This window comes from Chlamydotis macqueenii, chromosome 9, assembly GCF_036417535.1.
Source record: "Chlamydotis macqueenii isolate bChlMac1 chromosome 9, bChlMac1.mat, whole genome shotgun sequence".
In the NCBI taxonomy this organism is placed as follows: domain Eukaryota; kingdom Metazoa; phylum Chordata; class Aves; order Otidiformes; family Otididae; genus Chlamydotis; species Chlamydotis macqueenii.
The window spans coordinates 1,147,941-1,175,358 of NC_141564.1; the positions used below are offsets into that span (position 1 = coordinate 1,147,941).

Sequence of the window (27,418 nt, forward strand, 5' to 3'; positions counted from 1 at the left end):
AAGCCAGGAGAAAAATGAAGAACCTGGACTAAACAGGAAAAGTACTAAAAAGAGGAAGAAAATAAAAGAAAAAAGAAAACGGGAATGTTGTAGCTTATCTACTAGCCTAGCATGAAACAGTATTGCCCAATTTCTTTTGGTTCAGGCCTTCATGACCCTTATTTTCCTTTCTACAGATTTTAGAATTAAAAATACATCCTCTTTGAGAGCGTGCTCCAACAACAGCAGCCAATGTGTACGGCAAATAAAATCTGTATGTCAGCAGAGAGACCTCAAAAGTGCCATCTGCACCTTTATTATTATTTTTTTTTTTTTTCAAATTGGACCACCAACAGCGTCCATATCATTGCCATCACACTTCATGTTTTCACAGGGTCAAGGACAAATGAATCCAGGTTCGATCCAAAGACCGATGTCGTGCATGTAACTCAACTCACCTTATTAATAATCCCCTCAAAACACTCCCCAAGGAAGCACTTAGGAAACCTTTTTCTATACAGTGAGACTTTGTCACGCATTATTAAACTGTCTCCTGCGATGCACGGACAAACTTCTCAGCCGAAAGACAGAAATTCAGAAAAGGGGTACGTTGGTTGCACTTAGGAAAATAAGCAAATACGAAACCTGCTTCAAGAGTGAAAGACTTTATTTATTTTCATACCGTATTTGATTTTAAAATCTCAAGCACTTAAGATCAGAAAACCAAATTGAATTTCGCTTCCCTAAATACATTTATATTCAGTGTGGAAGCCATTAATTCTCAAGAGAAACAAGAAATGTCTTTTGTTATCTAGTTACTGCTAATGGCCTTTTCAGCTGCCCGTCCTGGTTTGGGTTTCGAGTAATCCCACGGTCTCCGGTTCTCCGTATACCCGTAGAGCTTCCGCAGCGCCACGCGGGCAGCCTCTTCCTCCGCAGCCAGCAGCGTCTCGCCAGGACCCTCCGCTAGAATCTTCTTATCGCTTGGGGAGAAGAGAAAAAAATAAATTTAAAACATTTTCATTGTGAAATCCTGAGCGCTACTGTCCATCATAAAGAAAGGCTGCTAGATTTTGTTTTTCTCCAGTGTCTGTGAATACTGAAGGGAATTTATACACACACAGATGTAAACATTTCCGTTGGCCTTTCCTGCAAAGATAAGTGATTGTGTATTCAACAATGGAAACTCAAATCAGAAAAGTGTCCATTTCCTGGAAGAACTCTGCTCTGTTCATTTGGATTCCGAACATTTCACTGATTCTTTCATAAATTGTTAGCCCTGTTAAAAATACGCAATGTTGTTACTCTGGTTAGCGTAAGCAAAGAAGTGAAATGCTTCTGTCTGTTCTCCTCCCCTGGTAAGAAAGCATTTTAAAACTCCTTCAGAAGGATTCAGGGCGAAGTTCTCTATGTTATGAAGCTCTGCTGAATCAACACCTCCGGGCACCGAACGGGAACACCGCGTGAAGGGACACCAGGGATTCCAGACGAAAAATAGCCAAAGTTCCTTTCTTTGATGTAAGAAGGCACATAAGCCAAAGAATGATAAAGCAGAACAAGTTAAGGGAACCTCGCCACGTGCTTACCCACAGCTCATCTGGCAAAGCAAGAAGGATGTGGGTTTGGTGGAAGAAGGTCCTGCTCTGCTCCGGGGAAGCAAAGTTACCCTTGGGGAAAAGACCAGGACAGGCGCTGACCCTGCCCGAGACAAGCGCCCCAGGGACGCCGGGCGCATCCCGAGTCCTGTCTGGGTACAGACACTCCTCTTGCCCCATTTGCAGTGCCCCTGTCTTGAAAACTAAAAACCTTCTGAGGAATATAAAGTCAGTCCCCTTCAAACCCACCTCCCTTCACGTCTCTGTCTCTTTGCCCTTCCCTAGGCACGAGCAGAAAAGTAAACGGCGGTCGTCCCTCCTCCCCTCTCCCCCAGTTTAAATCCATTTCCCTTTACACCAGTATGGTACTGACCAGTACAACCCGACGAAGTACAGCGGCAGCACGGTGCTGACGCCCAGCTGCCTGGTGATCCTTGGTTCTGGAGGAGAGATATTCCTCTTGGCCAGCTCTTCCACCAGTAAGCCCATAGGATTGACAACTTTCCACATTTCAAACAGGTCTTTTCCGATCAGCTGGGGAATAAAAAAATCCTAAACAAAAATATTTAGAAATTCCAATTAATGGGAAAGGTAATGAAGTCTCTAGTTGCGGCAGTCGGCAGCGCTGGGTCTGGTTTAGCCACCGACGGGATGCGCGCCTTCGGCAAAGTCAACCAACCGCCCTGCCGACGGGAGGAACGGCACCAGCCTGAAACAGCAGCTGCTAAAACTACGTTGTTACACTGCATTTTAATTCAACATTTTTGTATGAAATGTCTTTAAGTGCTTGCACTCCTACCTGCAAAACCCATGAGCTCAGCCCCTGCTTTATACAAAATGGTTTTTTACATCTGAAGATATGGAATAACTTCATTAATTGATAGCATCGCGCACGGAATAGAATGCTTCCCCTTAGCAAGCGTCAGCAAACACTAAAACATCCCCGTTACAAACCAGAAGTGCATGGTTCTATGTACTTGATCAGCCTGTGCTTCTTACAGAAAAACAAAGCAAACAAAAAAATCGAAACCCCGCAACCCCCCAGCCCCCACCCAACAGATCCCGCTGTTGAATTGCCTCGTTACAGGTACTGTCAAACTCCTGCCGACCTCCCTCCAGCCCTGGCCCTCGATGTACAAGGCAATATTTAATTTTTTTTTTTGCCTTTTTTTTTTTTCCTGTGACTCCCGAGAGCCTTCGATGTTGCTGTTCTCACTACAAACCCACCCGATCAGCGACGACTCACCCTGACAAAGACCCCCGTCCTCTCGGGCCCGCTGCTATCGAGCAAGGCTCCTATCACGGCAAAGAACGTCCTCCGCAGCACGGCTGGCGGGACGGGAAACTCTCTGCACAGGGTCAGGTCCTGCACAGCCAGGTTTTGAGCCACGTACGAAACAAGTTCCTGGCTGGTGAGAAAATCAACGAGGGCTCCTATCCCCTCCGCAGGTAAATCTGGGTAGGCGCCCTCAAAGCGCCGCACCAGGTAGGCACGCGAGAAGGACGTCCCGCGTTCAGCCAGTTCACTGTTGTCCCGCAGGTTAAGAGCCACCGACTCTTGGTCCAGCCCCAGTTCTCGGCGCCTGGCCTCTTCGCTTTCGATATAACAAGAATTTACAAACGCGGTCTTGAGGAGATCCAAAGAAAAATTTTCCTGCAGCCGCTGGCTGAAAGCTTGTATCTCCGCGTGGTAATCCCAGTTGGGCTTCTCCGATCTGCGGGCGTGGAAAAGGAGACAGGGTCAGAAACGGAGCTCGGAGCCAGCGGAGCCAGCGCCGCGCCTGTTGCTGAGGGAAAGGGAAAACGGAGCCGTTTTTGGAGATCCACGCCGGTATTTACGAGCCCGGCTGGCAAACGGGGACCTCATTCCGTTAGCGCCGTGCGGTCGGGCACCGCCGTCTCCCCCGCCACCTTCAAAACCGGGCGAGGGGAGGCGAGGCGCTGCCTGCCCGTCCCGCGGCTCCCGTCTCTCGGCCCGCTCCCCCCCTCCCAAGGGCCGGGCCGGCTCTCACCGCCGCTGAGGGGGCGCCTGCAGCCGCTGCTGCTCCAGGTAGGCGCGGAGCCACCGCTTCTTCTCGTGCTGCGGGGCCGTGCTGAGCGCGGCCCGCCCGCCCCCGGCCCCGGCCCCGGGCAGCAGCCGCCGCAGCAGCAGGCGGGCGGCCATGGCGGCGGGTGCGGGCGCGGGAAGTGACCGGTCCCGCTGTCCCCGACGGGAAACACGGCTCCCTCCCCGCTCGTTCCGGGCGGAAGCGTTCCCGGGCGGGGACGGTTACCGCGCGGAGCGGCGGCGGCGGGGCCCGCGGGCAGCCCGGGCCCGGTGGCGGGAGCGGGGAGCGGGGAGCGGCAGCGCTGGGGCTGCGGGCCGGGCCGGGCCGGGCCGGGCCGGGCCGCCGGGGCGTTGCGGGCTCCCATCCGCGGCCTTCAGGCCGGGCTGCCGCGGTTGTTAAAATCGGCGCTTTTGCCGGATTTTTGGGTTTCAGTTCCACTTGCAGCGCAGGGTCTGCTCCGTTAAAAGCAGCTTTATTCTTGCCCGTTACCAGTGCAACTCTGTAAAATCTCTGGTAGCTCTAACCCGCTAATGGGAGCGCACACAGCGCACCTTTCGCTCGCCGGTCACGGTATAAAAATCAATGAAAATGCAGAAAGCGGGCAGAGCGGGCACAGCTTCCCTTTGTGCTGCCCCTCGGTGAAGGGCAGGGGTGCACGCTGTCAGCGTTCACGGCGAGAACGCCCCAAGGAGCCGCCGGAGTCACCTAACGTGGCGAACGAAGCTTAAAACCGAAATACGCCGCTGCCACACCCAGCAAAGCGCCGGGCAGCGGCCGCAACACAACGGTGCGAAACCCACCCAACGCCGCGTGCAACGTGCTCTTGACTTGGCAGCACGTGGAACGTAGGAGAGCAGCGTTCCTCAACCGGGCTCGCGCAGCGCGCGCGCCAAAATCCTCAGGGCTTCTCGTGCCGGTGCTCCCCGAGCCAACCCGGCCTCACCGGGCCCCGCCACGGCCGAGCCGGCGTCCGTCGTCGCACAAAGGCGGCCCCGCTCCTGCCGCAGGTGAGCTGAGGACATCACTGATGGCGGCCCCACATCCTTCTCTTCTGCTGCCGTTGGCCACCGTCGTCCCTTCACCAGCCTGTGAGCTTCCAGAGCCCAGAAAGGGCACAGAGCCCAGAAAGGGCACAGCGCTCCGAAAGGTCCCTCAGAAGCACTGTTTTGGCGTCACGGCCATCTTCTCCCATGCACCTCGCCGTTAGTTGTTCCGCGTCCCCCCGGCGAAGGGGTGGTGGCTGCCTCAGCGCTGCAGCCGCGCAGGGCCACCAGCACGCCCTCCGACAGCAGCCGCCAGAGAAGGGGATGTTTAATCTGCCCGCGGGGACGCCAGGCTGGCTTCCCACGCCTCTGCGTCGCCACAGGCACTGAGACCAGTCCCGCCACACGCAGGAATGCTCTGCTCACCCGCAGCAGGCTCTCGCGTGCCGTCACTGCCACTGACTTCAAAGTTTAGATGAGCCCTCAAATGACTTTTCTTAAAAGAATATTAAACAATGGTTTGGGATTTCTTTTTTTTGAGAGAATTTTATTAAATTACTACATCTTGTACTCCATAATCTTTTAATCACTCACAGATTGACTTGCTTAAAAATGTATTTTATAGAAAAAACATCTGCAAAATTAAAGCTAAAAAAAAAATACATCTTGCACACCTCTGGACAACCTGTGTGTTAGCAAAGAATACCTTTTATTATTTGACCTGAACATGTGCTTAAACAAGGAACAGAACTCATGAAACAGGACACACTCCTTGAAGATGGCACACTTCAAACTACTCGAACTAAAGGAAAACTAGTGCAATCGTGTTGAATTGCATTTAACAACAGAACAATAAAAATTACTTTGCATTCCTTGGTTTTGATCTTTTTCCCAGCCCCACTCCGTTTGTTCTCTTCCCACCACACCAGAACATCCGGTGGTTATCCCTGTAGATCACTCTCCCTACGCTGCAGGAAGCAAACTCCGTATCGGCTGATGCGTGCTGACACCGACGCATGCAGAGGGAGGTACGGCGACACGGCAGCGCAGATCTGTTACACACGTCGTGACTGAACAACAGGTCTCCCTTTAACACCGCCTCCGCCTGCGCCGGAAGGCTCCAGTGTATGAATTATAGAACAGCATACAATTCAGAAACAGAAACAAAGAATTTTGCAAATTGGTTGTATTTTCAACCAATAAATCTTTGCAAGAGCCGTGCCTAGCGCCGGAACCAAAGCCAGCTGTTGAGCAGCCAGAAAGCCACGGTAATGGAATACATGATCATCTCCCTTTTGGCACGCTCTTTGTTCTCTTCTTCCAGAAGCTGTAGGCGGCGATTCAGTTTGATTATCTAAAAAGAGACACAGGTTTTTAGTACTTCGTTAAAAGTTGCCAGACTTCCTAGAAACTTCTGAGCAGCCAGGTAGGATGAGCATCTCAGAGAGAGGGATTTTAGACACTTGCTGTTTGACCTTCTACCGCCAGTGATCAGACCTTGCTCTCCCCTAACCAGCAGGGACAGACGTGGAGCTGGACTCTCCGGATTCCCGGAACGATACAGGGTATGTGAGGGCAGTCGGGCAGAGGTAGAGAGGATCCCTCCGATATGGATTTGCAGCCACACAGAAAACCTGCTCCCCCATTTTACCACTACAGCTTTTTTTTTTTTTTTTTTCCTCTTTTAAAAATATTACCAGCTGCCACGTTGACATACCTGTCGTCTCAAGGAAGCGGCGTCTACAACTGTCATGTCATCCGGAGTTCCCTCCAGCGCGGTATCCAAGTTGGAAAGACCGTACCTGTCAAATAAGGGAGAGGGCTTAGCTGTCTCATCCATGCAAAGATTAGCAAGTGCCATATTTTATCAGCATTCTAGTAGATGTATTTTTTGGTGGTGATAGAAAGAAGTATAAAATTTTGTTCCCAGCTTTTTACAGAGCTGTTTATTTCAACAGGATCCTAACGGAATGCAGCAGAAATCCATAGGAAGTGGGTGAGTGCTTGACTGGATCTGGGTTTATTGCTTTCCATGTTTAAATATTTTTGAAGATTCACTGTGCAGACAGACTTCTTGCCAATCATTTGATCTCTCAAAAGACTGTTTCCAGTGATTTAACTGATTAACGGAACCTGAAAATTGCGTGAATTAAAATGCTAAAGCTGCAAGAGGTCTGCAGGAGATGAGAACTAAACAAATGCAGACTTGGAAAGAATTGGGTGTCTCATCCTCAATACCTACTTAAATATCCCAAGAGGACACCTACTGACACCCACGGTCTCAATCACATTAATCTTGGCATTTCAGGCAACGACAGAGAACCCTGCAAAGAAAGAGTCAAGTGCGGAGTCACTGTTTGCTGAACTTTACATGCATTAAAAAGTTTGTTCCCAAAGCACCTCCACCTCTCAATTTTCTTAATGTAGCACCTCAGAGAAAGTGTTACTCTAACTCCAGGGCAAGATAATTAAACACAACACATTTTTTATCATTTGGGAAGAGGCAGAAAGTCTACATAAAGTTGTGTGTTGATCATCCAAATGCTACATCTTCACCAGATTCTCTTCCAACAGCTACCAGGTAGAAGTAGCTCCTGATGCTGCATCTACTGCTGCGTTTCTCCCCTCCTCTCTTGAAACCTCAGCTTCCAGTGTCAGTTCCCCTTGACTTGCTGAACAACTGCTGCAAACAGCTTAGGAAATGGAACAAAGCGTGTCAAGGCTACCAAATTCACAACAAAATACACCCAAAAGAATGCCGAGCATCTAGTGACAGTTAACGGTCAGCTTCATCTAACGTGAACACGAGTGGAACTCCTGAAGCTCGCAGAATGCGCTTAAGCTTAGATAATGACGAGATCCTTGAGCAACGTGGTATGAAAACAGAAGTTCGTCACGTTTTGATCTGTGGTTTTTGGGTTGAAGGGGTACAGGGAGAGGGAAACCTTCTCCAAGTGAGATCAGGACAAAACCAGCTTTTAGGAAGGGAAGAGTCAAATAAGCAATTGTCTGCCAACAGAGTCACAGCTGCTTTAAAATCACAGTATGAGACAAAAGAAAAAAGTTTTGGCAACTCCTTCTGTTGGAAAAAGTATTTCTCATTAAGGCCATTATTATTTTTTTATTCTAAGGAGACTTCAAACATTCACTGAACTGTAATTTCTGCTATTTACACTTGTCGTTCTTTCAGTTTGGGCAATATTAAAAAAACCTGAAACTGCTGGGTTTTTTTTATTTCCTCAGTGCTGTGAGGCTCACATTGCTAACTCAGCAAAGTTATCTGAAAACAAACCTGAGTTAATTAGAAAAGTATTTCAACACTTCTACTGTTAAAAAAAAACAAAGTCTGAAGCTTTGCACACACACAAAAAAATAAATCAAGTTTTCTTTACTACTACAGCTCCTCTGAAAGCCAAAGAGATTTCTGAGGAGGGTTGTTTCGTAGCCATTTAAAAATTTGTAGTGGATGGTGAGAAAATGAGAAAACCCCACCAGACCCACAGCACAGTGGTCCCTCACCGTCTCCTGGGAAAAGCAGAGAGGCTCTTAATTTCAGTGAGCTGGGCAACACCTCCCTCCCAGAGAACAGAACATCACGGTGGATCCCTGCTGCTCTACCAGCTTCCAAACCACTCCAGGTATTAAACCAAGAGGGTTACCAGCAAGAAATCCCTTGAGATACTCTCCTGGACCATTCCAAACACTGAATTCCTGAGTTAGAGAAGAGACACCTGCATGAATCCTGTGTCTGCTTAAGCACAAATGTCATCTCCACTTCAATTAAAACACAGAAGTGGAGTGGGAAATGGGAACAACAGATGTGGAAGGGACTATTTTTTATTTTTCCTTCATCCTGACCATGAGATTACGTATCAATCTTGTATCCAGTGCCACTGAAATGATGTCCATCTGCCACGATAATGGGCAGTGGAAAGGCATCCAGCTACAACCAACAATCCCAGGCATGTTGCTGAGAACACCTGGAAAAAATAAGGTGATGCAAGGCCAAATTTTCTAGCAATAAGCATATGAAACACTACTAAACAGAAAATACTTGATGTGTACTGCTACTGCAATTTAAAAGCCTTTACCTGGTGTTGTCATGATGAGGGTTAGAGGAAGTGGTAGCAGCTGACCCACCACGTAACACTGGCCTACAGCAGGTTGTTGTAGATGGAAAGGACAAGACAGAAAGAAGAAATGACAGAGAGAAGAGGTGAAACACACAGAAGAAAGGAACATCAAAATACTTCCACTGATACTGTACAGCGTGTCAGTACAACATGATACCTATTTGGTTTGATGTGAATCGCACTTTCGTATTTCTCTTACTCAGATTTAATCAACACTGAATGTTTCTGCAGGTGAGACATGTAGGCAGATTTTTGGTGACAGAGCTTCATTTGCAAAAGACAAACTGTTGGAATAGAGATCTGGGTGGAAATTATCAGCCTTATAAAATAACCTTGGGAAACTTCAGGTTTTTAAAAATTCCCTCCCAAAAACAAAACACCACCCAACAACAATGGGGAAAAAAAAAAAAGTATCTACACATACTTATAAAATAATCTCCTCCTCCTAGGGAAAGGGGAGATTTGCCTTTTTCTTTATTCCTGTATGCTAGACGTAATTCAGAAAGCCTGGGCTGGCAGCCTAAGGACCACATACGGCCCGAGGAGAGGTAGGTCTCTCTGAAGAAGTCACTAAAAGCTCCAAGCAGATGGCATGAACATCCTTGTTAAGTGTTCTCCTTCAATTTCTTTTCCTTTCCTTTCTAGGCAGAGAAAAAGACAAGGTAGGGCATTTTAAGTTGCTGCAGCTACATAATGTGCATTAACTGCGATATGAAGTTACTGTGTCCCAGCTTACAGAAGACGTGGACACCAGCAGTACCTTCTGACAAAGCCGCGACCACGTGTTTTCAGCCCCTCTGGTAACGCGGCACTAGCGTTCCACATCTGCGATGTGTAAAAAACTGTTCAAAAGCCTGAAATCTTAAAGAAAAAAAAAAATTCTTCCATTTTGCCCATGCCAACAGCAGGTACTTGTACTGTGGATTTAACCCACGTATACTGCAGGCCATAAAATGAAAGACAAAAACAATCTAGGTATGAAGAACTTTACAGCAGGCAGATGGAGGAGGCAGAGGTGGCTGGGAGGACGCTGTGGCCTGGCCTGAAAACGAGCAAGAACCACGCAAAACCATCACAACCACCAGCTTCACTTGGAAGGATCGGAATCTAGGAGACTTTTCAAACTCTGCTACCCGGCACAACGCTTGCTGGGACGAGGCCCTACTCTGATCAGCACCACGAGCGCACACCACAGTGCTTTTCCATCCAGCACACAGGATAAGCCAGCGTAGGAAATCCAGCAAACAGCAGCTACGCAACAGACGGCAGGGTCTCTCTGCAGACGAAGTCACCTGGCGTTAATTTGCAGATATGTGAATGTCAGCTTGCCAGCGTCCAGCAGGCATTTCCACACGGGACACTTGGACACGGGACAACAACATTTGGATTTTGTGCCATGAGAGCAATAGGTCTCAAATGCTCTCTGAACTCTTGGCCTCTGTGGTATTTTGTGGCAGACTTAAACTTTGGTGGATGTTGTAGAACCAACTAATCCGCACCACCACAGGCTTGGAGGCAGCCGAGGGCTACAGCAAGGACCAAAACTGGAGCGCTCTGGGATCTGTGCAAATCAGGAACTTCACCTGAACTCAAGTCCTTAATCCCACTTCCCAACACAGCCAGGCTGTTAAGAAGTTGCACGTTATTTGTTCCCTGTCTTTGCAGTTGGCATTTTATCTCTTTACAGGTGGACCCAAAAGGACTATCAGACAATCACCCTGCGTCTCCTACATTTCCTACTTGCTCGGTTTTATATATTAAAAAAAAAAAAAAAAAATTCATTATGTAGATTGCAGTGACTTCATAACTGAGATCACCTTACCCCAAAATCAGCAAGCAAGTTTTTTTGGTCCAAGTGAACCTGGTCTGTCTTCCTCTGCTTAGAGCAGAGCACGCAATGTGGAGCCCTCTTCAGCGGCCTTAACTCACATCCCATTCTATTCCTACCATGAGAAATCGCGTTCACTTGCTCAATATCGAAAGTGATCTCGGAACACCTCAAGCTATGGTTATGTGGGTGAAGTTTGCATTTAGAAGGGTAGTGGCTTTTGAGAAAGAGCCATCCTGAAGAAAGGAAATAGTAACTTATTTCCATACTTTCTTCTCCTAAATAAAAAGGTATTGACCCAGGAGATGACACATAGTTCTGATGAAGTACAGATTTCAACAAAACTCTTTTCAAATATGAAACTGCCTTTTTTTTCCCCCCTGCATTTACGACATCACTAAAATCTCCTTAAATGTGGGCAGGGGGGGTGTTTGGTTTTTTAATGCCTAGAGCAGAAAAGATCGGTGTTTAAAAGACACCAGGTATAGGCCCTACAGACATTTGCCAGAAATGGAAACATAAAAATGGTTAGAACTGGAAAACAAACCTGACCTAGCGTCCTTCTCCGAGCTGAAGGAAATGCGAGAGTAAACAGACAAGGTAAACAGTGATCATTAAACTGTGGTCCGTTTAAATAATCTATTGTGCGAGCAGTGCCGGCTAAATTAGGCATAATTAATCATCTGCAGCAGTACAATCAGCACCTACCTTTAGCAGTTTTAGTAGATTGGAAAATATTTTTAAAAACCCCAAACCAGCAAGCCATGGAACAAGTTAAAAATATTTCCAGTCAGTAACACATCGTTAGATCTTGTTCATTTTAAAAGATCTCGTTTAGTACTAAGCATAAAATGTTAAAATAGAGAAGGTTTTGAGATAGAAAGCACGTTACACACAGCAAAAGAACAGAGTGCAGATTTGCAGTGAGTTAAAGTGAACAATATTTTGCAACCATGCAAGTGGATCATCCAAATTTCACATTCCTACGCCAGCTGCAGAGTAACGGCGGGGATCGAATGACCCAGCCGCTTCCACCTTACTGAAAAGGTCATTATTTGGGCACCCACGTTCACGGGTTTCCCCTTTCTCCCAGGACGGTCAGTATGAACACCTCACAAATTAACCTGACCCAGGAAGAGCCGTGCAGCTTTTGAGGTATCCAGAGCCCTAGACACTTCCTGCTAATTGGAGTAAGCTGAAAGCGTATGTATGCGTATGGGTATGTCTTCCAGAATCCAAGGAAACACGGGCAGGAACACGCCTGACGGGAGCCAGGGCTGGGAAAAGGGCTAAAAATTTCAGTCTGTTTTTTAACAAGGCCTCTTGGCACAGCATCCGTAAGTGCTGTTACTCACAGACTGTAGAATTCCTTCTTCTCTGGGAGCTTTAATTTTGTAAAACAAAACAATGTTGTAATTCCATCCGATTTTTATACTGCCAAGGACAAAAAGGTACTGCTGCCCAGCTGCTGACAGGCATCGCAGTTTCAGCAGCTACAGCCTGACATTTCATAGGATTAAGTCAGGGTTAAGCACCCAACTTGCAGAATTTCAAGCTGAACTAGGCAGCTAATTTCCTTTTGGTTGTTTGGTGTTTTTTTTTTTGTTTTTAAGTCCCAGGTTAAGAACATAAAGGCCAGTAAGAGCGGAGTTCTGTACGAACTGGGAACGTTAAAACGCATTTATATACTGTCAGGTGAGCAAACACGGTGAGCCAGGAGGTGCCAGTTTGGAAAGTGGCTGCAAACACAGGCATTCACAATAAGATTGGCTTGATAGTCACGTTTTATTACCAAAACAACTCGGAAGCAAATCGTTTAACTGCACACTACAATTAAGAGTGCTGCTGGGATATTAGCCACCAGAGGCAGACGGCAAACTTCAAATAATTTCCTATCCCAGGCTGCACCAAAGGGCTGCAGGCAGAACGAGCGGCTCCCCCCGAGGTTCTTCCCAATTACCTCCTCTAATTCGACCCCTTGGCAAGCCCCGGAGGTCTCAGCTAGCCCCACACTAGAGACTACCTGTGCAATTTTTACCTGAACTTCTCTGCTAGCATACTACTGAAACGAAAATTGCTTTTGGTAAATTAACCTTGCCTCATTAGTCGTTATAAAAGTTTCTGTAGTGTTAAACATGCCATTCATTGTTTTCAAACAGTCCAAGGATACGTCAAGTGGGCAAATCTCCACTGAAGAGAATGGAAGTGCTGCACAGCGACTGCCACAAGGCTCGTTTGGCTCACTGCCCCTCAGAGTAAACTTCTCCATAAAACCAGAGACAGCACTAATCAGAGAGCCACCAGCTTCTCGGTATTCGCTGCCTCTCCCGCTCTCAGCTTCCCGCAAAGCCGGCGCCACCAGGCACGCATCACCCAGAGATAACTATTCCCAGTGCGAACTGAAGCAGCCTGAAGTCTTAACGCGCCACCTACAACGCCTCGTGTGATATTCCACTCTGTTTCCGCACGTTTGTTTTACTGCTCTGTGACAGCATCAACCCAATCTTATTGATTTGCACCGTTGCTCACCAGCAGAAGAGCAGAATACAGGGCTAATAAACGTGCAGGCTCGGGATCAAGTGTTAATTGTGGAAAACCGACAGTCCGGGAACAGCAAAATCCCTTGCGGCCACAGACTAACGCTTCCTATTTTGATTTTTCTTACGAAGGAAACCAAAACAATGCTGTATTTGTCTGAAACAGAAGCACGCTGAAATGTGAATTTTGGACAATGGAATTGCTTATGAATAGTGAAAGCAAAGGAAAGCAGAAGCAAATAACTTCATCACATTATTTTGTAAACAGAAACCAGATTCCACTAAAAAGGAGAAAAGAAAAAAAAAAAAAGGCAGCAAAAGCCGGCAGAATCAGTGACAACCAATCACCTGCGGTTTTCATCCAGCACATCCAAGACCTGCTGGTAAGCCCTACGAGTGGAAGACTGGATAAACGACAAAATGCCACGAGCAGAGTAAAGATTAGCTCCGTCTTCAGGTGACATATTGGGAGGACAGACACGAGCCTGCTGCAGTGATGGTGTCACACTGTTCGTACAAGCATAGTAAATGAAGAGAGAAATACTAGAGTCAGATTTTAAAGTAAAAAACCCCCACCTTTTCAGACAGACCCCATTCCAAAGTGCTTATTGCCTGCTTTGGGTTTACCCTTCTCCCACCACTACAAGGTAACTCCCAAATTCCAGCAACATTTATATATGTTCTTCAGAAACAAACACAAGGATTAATACAAGGACACAGCTTTGGTCTGTTATAGAACTCAGCTTTAGAAAGTCCTCGCCCAACTAGATCTGTACCTGTTGAACTCAGTATTCACGTCCCCACTGGCGCCAATCAGAAAAGTGTTTTTACAAGCACTGGCATTTTAAAAAAATCCTACCCATACAAAATTTTTCTTCAAGCCGTGATTAAAGATCAAGACCGTATTTTGATTTGCAAGTGAACAAAGTTTAAAGGCAACTGCAAGAAATTCCAAAAAGAAGCTCAGAATTAATATCCCAGTGACAACAATTACATGATCTGAGGTTTTTTTTACTATGATGCAAAAATAAGAATTAAAATACACAGGATTGAAATTCAGACATGACCATTTGGATTATACAAACCTCCTGTCACAGAGAAATTAGTTTTGATAAACTGCCTTTGATTTCTAATGGTTCTTCACATTCAACCTGACTCTATCCACATTGTCCTTCACACATCAAGACATTTTACTTATTTTTTTTTTAAATCAGGAAACTTTAAAGGTGAGATGCTTTTTTAATAGCAAGTAATTCATATTAACGTAATTGTAAATACGAACTGAAATGTAAACCAAAGTGCGGGTCACCGCACCCTTTTGTGAAATTTTCTACTCCTCTGTGGATTCGCTGCCTTGAGGGAAATGAGGGAAGAGCTGAAAGCTTGAACTCATAGTATATTTTATATTAAAAGTAATATTTCCTGTTCATCACTTGAGAGATTTACAGAGGAGGCTGAAAGACAGCTTAAAGGAAGGGTAACAAACAGCATTTAGACCTATTGCAAACTAGGGGATGCTGTGGAGTTCCTGTTGCCACAGTAAAGTTATCTGCATACAAAGTCTTCTGTAGATACTGGAAAAAAAATCCCCCAAAAAACTACTTAATTGAAACTGCACACAATTCTCTAGAAGAAAGCGACATGTGCTGATTAAATGGAAAGTGTACATAATAAGGAAAAATCAAGGCGGACTTTGGAATCACATTAATTCCCAACCCCATGCTCTAGTACCTGGACTGCTTTGTGCTCCTTGTTCTATAGGTGGCTTGTAGGAAAAGGCAGCTTCAAGAGATTACTTCACTCATATTAAGATATTATTTAATTCTTATTTAAAATAATATTTAGTTTCTTAAATTATTTAAGAGATTATTTAAATCTGTTTGCTGCTGGATATGAGCTAAACTGTCCAGCTATATACAATTATTTAAATTTTCTCCATCAAGGCTATTGCTAATTTTGATATCCTTCTAAAGTGCATAGTTTGAGAGACCTCTCTCTTCCTCTCTGGCTGAAAGTGAGAATAATTCTATGAAGGGCTCAAATATCAGGAATAAGGAACATGGAGGGGTAGGAAAGGGGAGGGGAAAAAAAGCCACCAATTTTTATTCTTCCTTTGACAGGATTCAAAATTGTTGTCCTGTAAACGTGGTAGTTTTTGGACGATGTCAGAGACCACGGAGAAGAAATATTATGAAGCAAATATGTAATACACAAACCAGGCAAGATGACATAAGAAAAAAAATCTCTGACATAAGGAAAATTCTCTCACGTTTTTGTAGTTACCCTTCTCGCCTCCATTTGCAGGTAAACAGTCTTAGTCCTAGGTGTAATTTTGTTTCAAATCTCTGAGAAGAATTCTTACATACAGCTCCAGCCACTTATTTCAGCACTCCCTGGTTGCAAACTTCAGTCAGTTCCGGAGCTTGGAACCAAACCAAACAACATGGAATTACAGAAATTACTATGGAAAAGCACAGTAACATTCTACTACGGGCAGAGTTTTTAGCTTAGCAGTAATCTCCCCTAAACCTTCTCAAAACGTTTGTGGTGCACACAGGGTTTGTTTCAGACATTTCTCTGACTAACAGTTCTGGAAGTACCAAATGAGAGGTAAAGAGATGTAACTAATCAAGGTTACTTTAAATTCAGCCACGCAGACAGACTGTGTTCTCATCACAGACGTGCAAACCATCACCCTTTCCCCCACAACTCGCATGAAGAACAGAATTTCTCAAACTGTGAATGTGAACTCTCCAGAGAGATGCGTTCTTCTAAGGGAAAGGCTGGAGCAGATTACAAAAATCAATTGCTGCTCCCTTTTCCTTGCACTCTCGGCGGTTCGTCGCCTTCCGGTGCAGAAGTGGAATCCTTGCATTCAAACAGTCTGCCAATGGCCAAACAGCTTTGTTTCTCCAGCTGTTCAAAAACAGCCAAAGAATTAAAGGGATTCTGAAATTTAATTTTTCTTTACGGTTCTTAGTTGAAGCCACCCCTTTCCTTTTGCTGCCAGTAATTTTTCCCGAAGTTCTTTACACAGGGAAACGATGTGGCAAAGTTTGAGAAACTCTGAAGCAAAATTAGAAACCACACATTCAGTGTAGCCAAGGCTGTTTCAAATTTTCTATTCTGAACTACAGATGCTTAGTCAGAACATTAGTACGGCAGAGAGCTACACCATTAAACGCACTCTTGATGTTCGTACACCAGGTAACGTTTCGGCTTACGTGCAATCCTTAGTCCAAAGAGGGGGCTGGAACCGTGGCATTTTATTTCTTGGGACAGTATCTGATCTGTGCCACCTTGAATAATAATTGTGAGCTCTTAAGTAAGCATCCTTATGAATAAAGGCATCACTATTGCTACGCAGACAGATTGTTATTGTACAAGCAGATGCCTACTTGTTAGTCTCAGTTTTTCTACCAGCATTTGAGAGTTCCTGTCTTTAGTGAAGCCCAACTCCCGGAAAATTCTCAGAACTGTCTCTGCATGCAGCTGGACGACAAGAAGAGAAGAACAACAGAAAAGAAATAACAGATTCTGACAATCCACTCCAGAATGTTTAATTTTATCGCTTTGTAGGTCAAGCACCAGAATTTTGTGCAGTACCTCTGAACGTTTTGTCCAAGGAGGACAACAGTGTCCCAGATTAAAACCTGAGCATTACGGCCTACTTAGAAAACACAACTTTTAAAAGGCAGTGCTCCACGCGCCTTTTCAATGGGATCCTCATCACGGCATCCGAGTAGACCATCATGTCTATCAGGGAGTTGAATCAAGGAGGTAAGCGAAACAAGCATTTAAAAAAATATTTTTTTTTTGATAGGAATTAAGTATTTGAAATAAAATGTGGACTCTCTCTCCTGTTTGAAGGTGTGAGCCGGACTCTCACAAGCAGATACTTCCAGAGATAAAGAGCTGATCTTGGTCAAGTTAGAGTACCATAGTATTTGTTACTGCAGAATAAGCTACTTGACATGATAGGAACGTAAAAGTCAAGCCAGTTTTGGTGAAGCAGCAATGTATCATTACAGTAATCAGAACAAAGATTTTTTTTTCAGCCAGCAACACTGGAAATAAGAAGGAAGCTGTTAGGACCAGCTGCTTTCTTATGTTTTTGTACCACTGGAAAAAATACTCTTTCTAGATGGTAAAGAAATGTCCATGTGATATAAATGAGGTAACAGGTGTACCATTACATTTTCTGTAGTGCAAAGAATACATTTGTAGTAGAATTTATCTACTTAAATGGTCTAACTTACCAACAAGGAAGCTAAACTTAGAAGATACGCATCACATTAACCACAAACCTCTCCTAGAAACAGCAGTCTGTGCGCTAGGCACAGAACCATCTGAGGCAGCAGAATTTCCATCAAGCAGGGATGTTTGCTGGTATCGCCTGTTTTGAGCCACCTGGGCAGCTTCTCTAAGAGCCGCCACAGTGAAAGCAGGATGCCAGGTTATCAGGTTTGTTTGTAGAATCGCTATGTCTGGTTTAACTTACATGAAACTTGGAATGATTTACATGAAACTTGGAATTTTTTTCTTTTTCAGCTTACAGTGTAAGTCCTGTGGGCCTAAATTGTGAGGGAACAAGAGCCAAGAGATGCCTTCTTCACCAAGTACAAAAGACTTGGCTTTCCTGCATTTGTGAGGGATACAAGTCCACCTTGAAGACGGGGTTTTCGCCACCTGAATTCACAGAATATTCTCCTGAGAGTTAGGCAGGTACACAGTCACGTTCTCCACTTGGAGACTGACAAAACCTGGATGGGGGAGAAATGCCAGACTTGGCATCACTGAGAATGCCCCAGCGCGTTCAAAGTGATGTCCCTTTTTTGGATCACATTGAAGCAGAAGAGGCAATCGTGACAGAAAAAGAAGCAATATCTAGGAACCGCAATGGTTTCAAAGCAGATGATCTGTGCATTAAGCACAGCGTAACTCCTGTCATAAGAAAACAAGTACTTGAGAAGACAAGAGACAAATGAAGTTCTGCTAAAATATGAAAATTTATTTCCAGAAAATGTGGAATGCTGCCATGAAGAAAGACAGCTTCTTCCACACAGGCAGCAGAGCGCGGATACAGCAGGCTCAGGATCAGCCTGCTGTTATTTTTCATACAAACAGAAGAGAAGAGATCCTGGATCAACCTAAAGTTTATATAATTTTCCTAAAAGACACTCATAATGGAAACTGTTTGGCATTGGAAGTTTGATTTACTTGACAGACACGATGCATCAAGAGAGGAAAACTAATCTCCAGATGTGCCTGGAGCTTTTGAAAAGGATAAACTGAGTCACACAAGCTACCAGCTACATATTCACTGACCACACCCTTTTAAATGCAGAGGGTTCCAGGTGCGTATTGTATCGCTAAGCCTCGGAAGGACTCTGGTAGATAATAAACTGACAGTAAGTAATACTCAGACCATTTTAAACCAGTAATTCTATATATAGCTACTGGAAAACAGCAAAGCACACAGGTGAGTTTTACGGATTTAGGATTTTCAGATTCAAGAAGGCCAAACATACGTGGGAGATCTGACCTCACCTGGATACATCCAGTCAGAGCTGACCTTGCAGCCTCTCAGCCGGCTGGATGGGCAGACACAGCCCACAGCTTTCTGAAGACCAAACTAACCTGGGGAGCGAGGATAACGTCATTTCAAGAAATGGCAAGGATTCCTTTACCATCTGTTTTTCCGTTAAGTGCAATACATCAAAGACTGGCAAAGCAGAGCTGGCAGCATCAAAGGGGTAAACTCTTCCATCACAAGCAGCTTCCATCACATGAAGATCATCCATTCCAGCACGCATCTCGTGCAGGCTATCAGATCATAGAATCACAGAAGGGTTTGGGTGGGAAAGGACCTTCAAAGCCCATCCAGTCCAACCCCCCTGCCAGGATCAGGGACATCTCCAACCAGATCAGGTTGCTCAGAGCCCCGGCCAACCTGGCCTGGAATGTTTCCAGGGATGGGGCGTCCACGACCCCGCTGGGCAACCTGGGACAGTGTCCCACCAGCCTCAGTGTAAAAAATTTTTTCCTAATATCCAGTCTAAATCTGCCTCCGTCTATTTTAAAGCCATGACCTCTCATCCTGTCACAACAGGCCCTGCTGAACAGTCTCTCCCCACCTTTCCTGCAGCCCCCTTTAGGCACTGGGAGGCCGCTCTAAGGTTTCCCCGGAGCCTCCTCTTCTCCAGGCTGAACAGCCCCAGCTCTCTCAGCCTGGCCTCATAAGAGAGGTGCTCCAGCCGTCTTGTCATCTTCGTGGCCTCCTCTGGACCCTCTCCAGCTGGTCCATGTCCTTCTGATGTTGGGGGCTCCAGAGCTGGATGCAGCGCTGCAGGTGGGGTCTCACCAGAGCGGAGCAGAGGGACAGAATCCCCTCCCTCGACCTGCTGCCCACGCTGCTGGGGGTGCAGCCCAGGATGCGGTTGGCTTTCTGGGCTGCAAGGGCACATTGCCAGCTCACGTTGAGCTTCTCATCCACCAGCACTCCCAAGTCCTTCTCCTCAGAGCTGCTCTCCATCCATTCCCCGCCCAGCCTGTGTTTGTGCCTGGGATTGCCCCGACCCACGTGCAGGACCTTGCACTTGGCCTGGTTGAACTTCATGAGGTTTGCATGGGCCCACCTCTCCAGCCTGTCCAGGTCCCTCTGGATGGCATCCCTCCCTTCCAGCGTGTCGACAGCACCACACAGTTTGTTATCATGAAAAGACAGGCACATGAAGGCCATTCCTGCAGCAAAATTCTTGTAGGTCCGGTCCAACAGGACATAACTGGATGACTGATACCGCAGGAAACGCAGGCACTTAGTAGGCTGCTAGAACATCTGGAGACTGAGCTGATCAGGAGCTTAAGGATGCGAATCTGGTTTTGCAGCTCAGTGAATTACTCAGTAGCCTTGAGTACCTAGACATGTGTAATCTATAAGCTTGTATGAACCAAAAGCCTGATGAAGTAAGAAGAGGAAGATATGCAACAATACTTCCATGAAGATCTGGAGGAAGAGGAGAAGTATAACATGTCTGGCAGACGGATCAGAGTACATCTCACCAGTTATAGCAAGCTAAGAGGCAGACAGATACGTGGTGCGTACAGTACCTCCTAGTGCCCCAGCTGTAAATAGAAGAAACCAGACATTTCTAGGACAGCATTCACTTGATCTCTTTCACACTAAAAATAGGAAGACCCTAAGTAGGTCATGCACTTGTTTTCCTCTGAAAATTAAGTTTACGGTGATTTAGCAATAGCGTTATACAGTCTACATTGGGACAGATGAATTCATCTTTTAGGTCTTAAATCTAAGATCCTTTCAACAAGGGACAGTACTCCTTGTGGGAGCTGTATTGGGAATCCTTTATATAAGAGCTGCATTACAAAAACAGTTATTGCCACGTGGAAAGACACTGTCCCTCAGAATAAATGGCGATTAATCAAAGGCCATCAGATCTAATAAAAACGTACAGACCTGCATGTCTTCAGAAAGCACCCTAAGAACTGCTGCCTCAGATGGTATCAGTAGATGAAATTTCCAATTCTAAATGCTACTTGCCATTTTGGTCTCAGAAGATTAAGATATGTACTCACTAAGTACATTGACACCAAGGAAAAGTTACTTATGAGGAAATATACGTATTCCTTTTCCTACGAATAAAAACCATTATAATATCAACAGTGAGAGAACTGTTTGTTGCACAAAGAACTCAATTTCCTGAAAATTCAGGGGAAAAAAAATTATACCAGCTCAGAAACTGAAAAAAATCTGAAGTAACAATTCATGATAACTGGTGAAACCAACTGTGAGCCCACAAACACTCCCACCCATCCACTGCAAGAAATACTTCACTAAACAAAAAGCAGAGAAATCGAGAAAAATGCTGGCCTTGGAGTATTTAAAATTATGTACTTGCCAGAACATACTAAATATTAGTTGGAGAAAACAAATAGCAAGGAGAAAAGGAACAAAGGAAATAGGTGACAAAGCTGTAGCTGTGCCCTGCAGCCCGTTGCTCTACTCACACGGAATCATTTCGGACCAGCTGGCCGTTCTGCCGAGCGGCATTCTCGCTCATGGAACGTTCTCTCTTCAGTCTTCCCACTGAGCGGACCTGCGCAAAAGGGGAGAAAGACGGAGATAAAAGACAGGAGATTCCAGGCAACGCTCACCTTGCTTTGGAGATCTGTAAGTTAGAGCTGCCCTCAGACACAAAGGTGTGTTTTTCAGGGGTTTCAGGGTGATTAGGAGGAAAACAACAGGATCTGAAGCTGGCACCATGTAAAACCAAGGTCCAAACTTACAGCAGTCCTGTCCTTATCCATCCATACGGTCTGATGCCAAAAGTATGAACAAGCAGAATTTTAAGTACGTAAGAAAGCAATATTATGTTTAGTATTACTTCCTGTCACCAGAAATAAATATCTTTCTGCTGTATTTTATCAGTACATAGAACATGCAGCTTCATAAACATTTTTCAGTTTTCAAGATGTCAGTTACACACCATCCACCTGGGTGCCCATGTTACACCATTCTTTGAAGCCGGTTCTCAGAGTTCTGTTAAAACTCACTAATTCTATGTGCTGTTATAGCACCTGGCCATGCATTTCAAAGGTTAACTATACACGTTAAAAGAATGTGAGTTTGTTTTCTGATAGCCTGCAAATTAAAAACAAACCCCAAACTTCTGGCTTCCTCTTCAAGCAAAAGATTTTTTTGTGATTAAAAATGTTCTAATTATGACTTTATTTTTCTAAGTACTGTGGAAGCTTACTGAGCATGCCAACCCCCCGCCATCTGCCAGTTAAATATGGAACGTCAAAGTCACATTTAGAACTACTACAGTGCTAATAAAAATATTTGCATTTTTCCAACTTAAGTCAGCACCAAGTCGATCCACAGCACAGTAGCGAAATCATTGGTCATTCCACTTTCTTTAGCAAAACACTTCTCAGCTGAGGAAAAAGCAAATTAAGTACTAGCCTCTTCGTTTTGAGGTGTCTGCTGTGCAGGTTTTTCTAGATCCAAAAAATCTAGCGGTCGATCACTAAGAGAAATAACACGGGGAGGAGTTTTCAATGCCAGTGGTTTGAACGGAGTAGACTGCAGAAGGTCAAGGTCTGGCGGTCTGGAAAATGGAATGTCTTCGCTATTACCTGCAAGAACATCAGCTGTCAATAGAGAGCAAGCTGTTCTGAGGCCAGAGGGCTCAAGCTCAAAAAGACACCACATCAGTCACTTACCCTGACTACGCCAAATAATTAAACATACTTTGCTTTAACAGGGCTTGTATCTTAAAAAACTTTGTTTAAAACTCCCATAAAGACCATGTTAATTGACACTGATTTGAGCAATTTCTCCAGGAATAATGATCCTGTGTCATACTGAGCAACATCAACTGTTGTTGCAAGCGAGGGCACTTTTAACCTCAAGACACAGTCCTGCTGAAGGTGTATTTGCTTAGAAATACGGTGACTGGGGATGGGAAGATGTCACCCTTTCAAAGCACAACTTATGTGCACGTCACACATTTTGCAAATCATAAGGCCTTCAGCAGTTCCAGCTCTGTCACTGTAAAGCCCCTGACCATAAATACTAAAGAAGTATCGATAGAGTCCACCCAATAATAGACAGATCCTCAACATAATTAGCATTCTGATTACAATCAAACACATTTTGCACAACTAGTATACAGTACAGCCCCCAAATTTCTTAAAGTTACCTTAGCTTATAGTTCATTAAGAAAAATTGGGTATAAATCAATAAACATTAATTTTTTTCCCTCCAGAAATGGTTTAGTAAGATGAAAAGTAAGCAATTAGACTTTCTGTTCATCATTCATTCGTTAACTGTCTCCACTTTCTGTCTTTTATACCAACAGGCTATACCAACACTACTCCTGAAACATTTCCAGAGCTTAAGAAACTTCCTAAATCAAAGTTGATGAGCAATAACTTAGAGAATCAGAAAGCATTTACAGATTTTTTTTTTTCTTTTAAAAATGTATCAATGTGTATTTTTGTCCACCCAGAAATCTGGGGAACTAATCTAAATTTTCGCCAGGATGCAGACATACCTGCCACTACAATCCGCTCCGGAACCTGCATAGTTACGCTGGCATTCGGAAACCCTTCTTGGGCGGCCTTCTCAAGGTCAGCGTTTTGAGGAGCTACTTTGAGTTTTTCCGGGACCCTCATGCGTTGACTGATTCCTTCAGTGTATTCCATTTCGTACTGAAGGCGATTAATTTCTGCCATCTCGGCAGCTGGGGATGGGAACGCAGCCCCGCTCATTCTGGCAAAAGAAAAGCAGAAGTTGTAATAGCAACGTAGGAAACCAGCAGAAAGCACGTAGCGGAAACGCTTCGTTCGGATTACTAGGCGAGTGGTAGATGATCCTAACCAGACTTATTTAGAGAAACAAATCATAGGATAAAATTCATAGGAAGCGTAGTCACAAGGAGAGTTGAGGGCAGTGAACAGAAGTGATGCTGTAGGCAACGCTCAAAGCTGCACCGAGGGTCCTCAAACTGAGCTGTGACCAAAAAACCGGGGAAGTTCTGCACGTAATATACCATCCTGCACTGGTGGGCAGCAAAAGAGAAACAATCAAACCAACGAACCACAAAGAACCGGCAGGACTGGTAGGACTTCTGTTCAGGATTGGTAAGGAATCTGAAAAATTGATCTGTATTTACACAGATCCGGGGTACTGGTATTTGAGAAAATGGATGAAAATGAATGAAATGAGTGATCTACTTGCTGTCAGTCACCCAGATCTCACTCCTCTCGCAAGGACAAAGCTCCTCATCAACAGCCAGTCAAATCAGCTCGAAATCGAGCGTGTTCATCAGCCGTTCTCAGTCACAAGCAATTCCGTAAGCTGTTCTCGCTTCTGAGTTTATCTGTAAATTAAAATCTGACTTTCGCAGAACGAGATGGGCAGAGAGAGAACAAGACTTCATTCACACTTCAAAGGGTTTGCCAATACTTCATCCATACATTTTCCTAGAAAAGGAGGGGAATTTCATAGGAAGCAGTGGGGGAATTTCCTAGAAACTGGGCTGTGAGACACTTACTGATACGGCAATTGCTGGGAGCCGTATGGAAGACCAAGACCAGGATAACAGCGTTGTTAATATAACACGTAAATATAGTTACCCCGGCAAATTTGCCTACGGGAAGCATAGCTGACTCTAGCAAGAAACCTTTTAGTGGTATTGCTTGAAGTCGTTCCCTAAATAAAGTAATCCATCCCGGCTATAGCTGCAACCACATTCTTCTACTATTTTTGGCAGCAAGGCTACATCTACAGCTGTTTGTAAGCTGAACATGTAGCACTGTGCGAACAAAACACCTCAGGGCAGACCACCTACGTGACAGGTGAGATGGACCACACACCATTCCTCCCACCATCACACAGAGGCAATATTTTCCACATTTATCAACAAAACCCCAAACTAATAGTGACCTTCAGCGAAGGGAAGGAAGCACGCAGAAGGATTTGGCCTGTGTTACGCTCTATTAAATGCACCCATGTAGTACACCCAAGATGTGATCCACTTGGCAATTCATCCCGGGATCCTCAGTGTTATTTTCAGGACTTCCTATCACCACAGATCAAATGAAAGAATCTCATTAATCTCCAAGTTTCACTGCAGCACAGTAGGAGAACCAGGGTCAGGGAAGGCAAGAAGGTCACCGTTCTATGTAAACTTAAAAAAAAAAAGTTACAAAGGAAATACCTGAAATGATGCAGATTTAATTGATCTGTTGTATGTACCAGGTGAAATGAACCTGAACAATCCATTTCATTAGAAATAAGCACTTTTTTTTGGAGTTCAAGAGGTGCTTCAGCAGCTCTGCCACTTCAAAATTTTTAAGATTTCACTTGGGTTTTTTTTTTTGTCCCTGCCCTTTGGTCTTGCAAGCTAGATTTGTCCCCCTTGCCAGACACTGGCTAGATCAGCCAGCGATGTGAACAGAGCACACAGCCTTCTGACACTTCCACATTCCAAAAGGTGCTTTTCATTTCAAAACGCGCACTTCCAAATCGACAGGAGTAAAAATCAAAACGTCAACAAGAGAGATCGAATTTAGGAAGAACTTAAAGTACCCAGAATATCTCCTGGCAGCAGTGTAAAGAATAGTTATTGCTCACAAGATTTGGCACAAAGTGTTCCACTGCTTGCTCACGTTCTCATTTTGAAACACCTGAACGGCTCTAGTTTTTGCAATCAGGCGGTGCTGCGTCCCAGCAGCGCTCACACCACAGCTTCCCTAACGTTTGGCATTGCTTTGGTGCCCAAGTCTGCAGGACAACTGCTTTCCCTCTGCAAGGGAAAACACACCGAGAAGGACAGCATTAGAGCAGTCACTTATAAACTATTTATAAACAAAATATCACTGTGTGGGTTTAGCTGTACTTGCCAGGGACCTACAGATGCAATACCTCAACGTCTTCCTATTCTTGCCTGCTTCTCATCTACTTTGCGTCACTGAGAATCATATTTTCTGTCAAAGTGGTTTCAATTTTTACCCCTTTTTACAACAGAAGAGCAAAACAAGACACAGTGAGATATCAGCAACAGAAAAATTAAAATATTTAAACGCAGCTTATTAACAAAATCCCTAACGGTTTGAAGACAACAGGAATCACAATTATATCTTCTCCAGTGTTCTTGCTGCACAAAGCATTTTACAGAAGACATTAATAATAAATCAGGGAGAAGAAGGATTTTGAAACTGGTGTTTACAGCAGCTCTAAAGAGGCATGAAAATAGAAAAGAAATCTTGAGAATGATGAGCCGATAAGAATACAATCACAAATACGGGATAAATAAAGGAGAGAGAGCAGCTGAAGCACAAATGAGCATCACTGGCATTTAACGAAAGAGAGAGGAGGGAGAAAATCCAGAGGACAGGGAAGAGAGAGCAAGAGAAGGCGAATTGTAGGTGTTCAGAAAGACACAGGGAGATTTCCTTCTCCCCTCTCCTAAAAAGGAACGGCAACAGAAGAGATGGGGATGAAGCAACGCATACGAGCCCGAGGGAGGACTTTTTGTCAGCATCCTGGCGATAATCAGACGTTGGCCCTACCTGTGCCACAACCGGGAACGCCGCGCACAGCGTGGATGTCCGAGCTAACCCAGAGACGGGGAGATGCATACCGCTAACGGGACGGCTGCGCCAGCGCCGGGGTCAGAGCAGGGTTTGCAGCCTACGCCGAACTAACGGGAACTTCTCCAGCTGCTTGCTCCTGACGCGGCCACCCGAGCGCCAGCCTGCTCGGCGCTCGTCAGCTGTAAGCGCTCCTTCGGCAAGCGAGAATGAAAAGGGGAAGGGGAGCCCTTAAAGCAAAGTTAAGGAAATCTGTAGGAAGACCCAGAGGAGCCTGTTTTGGGACCCTAAGGCTGTCAGAACATACATCACAGGCGTTCAGGATCAGCTGCCGGGAAATATCAAAGCACTAACGGCATGATTTGAGGGAAAGGAGAGCTAGGCGTAGGCCAAACACCCAAAGCTGTTCTGCACTGCACAGTTACATGCGTTGAGCTTTTAAAATGCCTTACCCCCCTCTCCTTAGCACTAGGGTGACGCGAAGAAAAAAAAAATCTATTATGTGTGAACAAGGCTACGGGATCACAAAATCCTGAAGGCCGCGTTCTTCTGACCTTGTTGTACTCCAGCTGCAGGTTTTAACGCAAAACATCTTTCTTTAACAGAAAAATAATGCTGGAAACGTTAGGAGGAGGAGAATTGTCACAGCCTGACCGCTGTTTCTCTGAGACACCCAAATATTCACCGCGTTGTGCCAGCGCCCAGCGCAATTCGCGGACACCCCCCGAATGCCATTTTTTTGGGCAGCAGACGCTCGGTGAACGGGGCACCGGTGTCTCCCCCGGCGCCTGCGGCCCACCCCGCGCGTCCCCTCAGCCCCGGCCGGGGCCAAGGCCTCCCGACCGCGGCGGGGAGCGGGGCCGAGAGGCGACACGGCGCGGGGGGACACACACAGGGGCTGGGGGGTGAAACCCCCGGGCCCCCCGCCAGGCCCCGGCGGCCTGTACTCACCCAGCGCGGCGGGAAGGCGGCCGGCGGGCCCCTGCCCGGCCCCGCCTGCGCTCCGGGCCCTCGCGTTGCCCCCCCGCGGGTGGGCGGCGGCGGTGGTGGCGGTGGGGAGGCGGGGGGCGGGGGGGTCGTTAACCGGCGCCGCGCGCCCTCGCCCCGCTCCTCGGGTGAGACGCAAAAACCCAACCGTTTGTCCCCAGCGGGCGCCCGTAACGGCTGCCGGGCCAGGGGCGGGGAGCGCGCGT

General features: G+C 45.7%; 2 protein-coding genes across 11 annotated transcripts; both read right to left on the reverse strand.

Moving 5' to 3' along the window:
- Positions 1-268: 268 nt before the first annotated feature.
- Positions 269-3,748, reverse strand: MRPL44 (mitochondrial ribosomal protein L44). The gene is made up of 4 exons (XM_086754352.1): positions 3,587-3,748; positions 2,821-3,289; positions 1,948-2,126; positions 269-962 (listed from the first exon to the last, which is right to left on the reverse strand). The coding sequence occupies exons 1-4, from the start codon at positions 3,736-3,738 to the stop codon at positions 791-793; spliced, it is 972 nt and encodes a 323-aa protein (XP_086610478.1). The 5' UTR covers positions 3,739-3,748; the 3' UTR covers positions 269-790.
- A 1,545-nt stretch (positions 3,749-5,293) lies between these two features.
- On the reverse strand, positions 5,294-27,372 carry MFF (mitochondrial fission factor). Of its 10 annotated transcripts, none has more exons than XM_086754177.1 (11): positions 27,177-27,372; positions 26,276-26,455; positions 23,183-23,400; positions 22,090-22,262; positions 21,411-21,440; positions 21,132-21,220; positions 16,328-16,402; positions 13,452-13,610; positions 8,697-8,759; positions 6,323-6,407; positions 5,294-5,959 (listed from the first exon to the last, which is right to left on the reverse strand). In XM_086754177.1, the coding sequence occupies exons 3-11, from the start codon at positions 23,397-23,399 to the stop codon at positions 5,828-5,830; spliced, it is 1,023 nt and encodes a 340-aa protein (XP_086610303.1). In that variant the 5' UTR covers position 23,400; positions 26,276-26,455; positions 27,177-27,372; the 3' UTR covers positions 5,294-5,827. The 10 variants fall into 10 exon arrangements, with proteins under 10 accessions (XP_086610303.1, XP_086610302.1, XP_086610301.1 ...); XM_086754176.1 differs by having other exon boundaries at positions 26,205-26,455; XM_086754175.1 differs by lacking the exon at positions 26,276-26,455 and having other exon boundaries at positions 27,177-27,371.
- Positions 27,373-27,418: the final 46 nt, after the last annotated feature.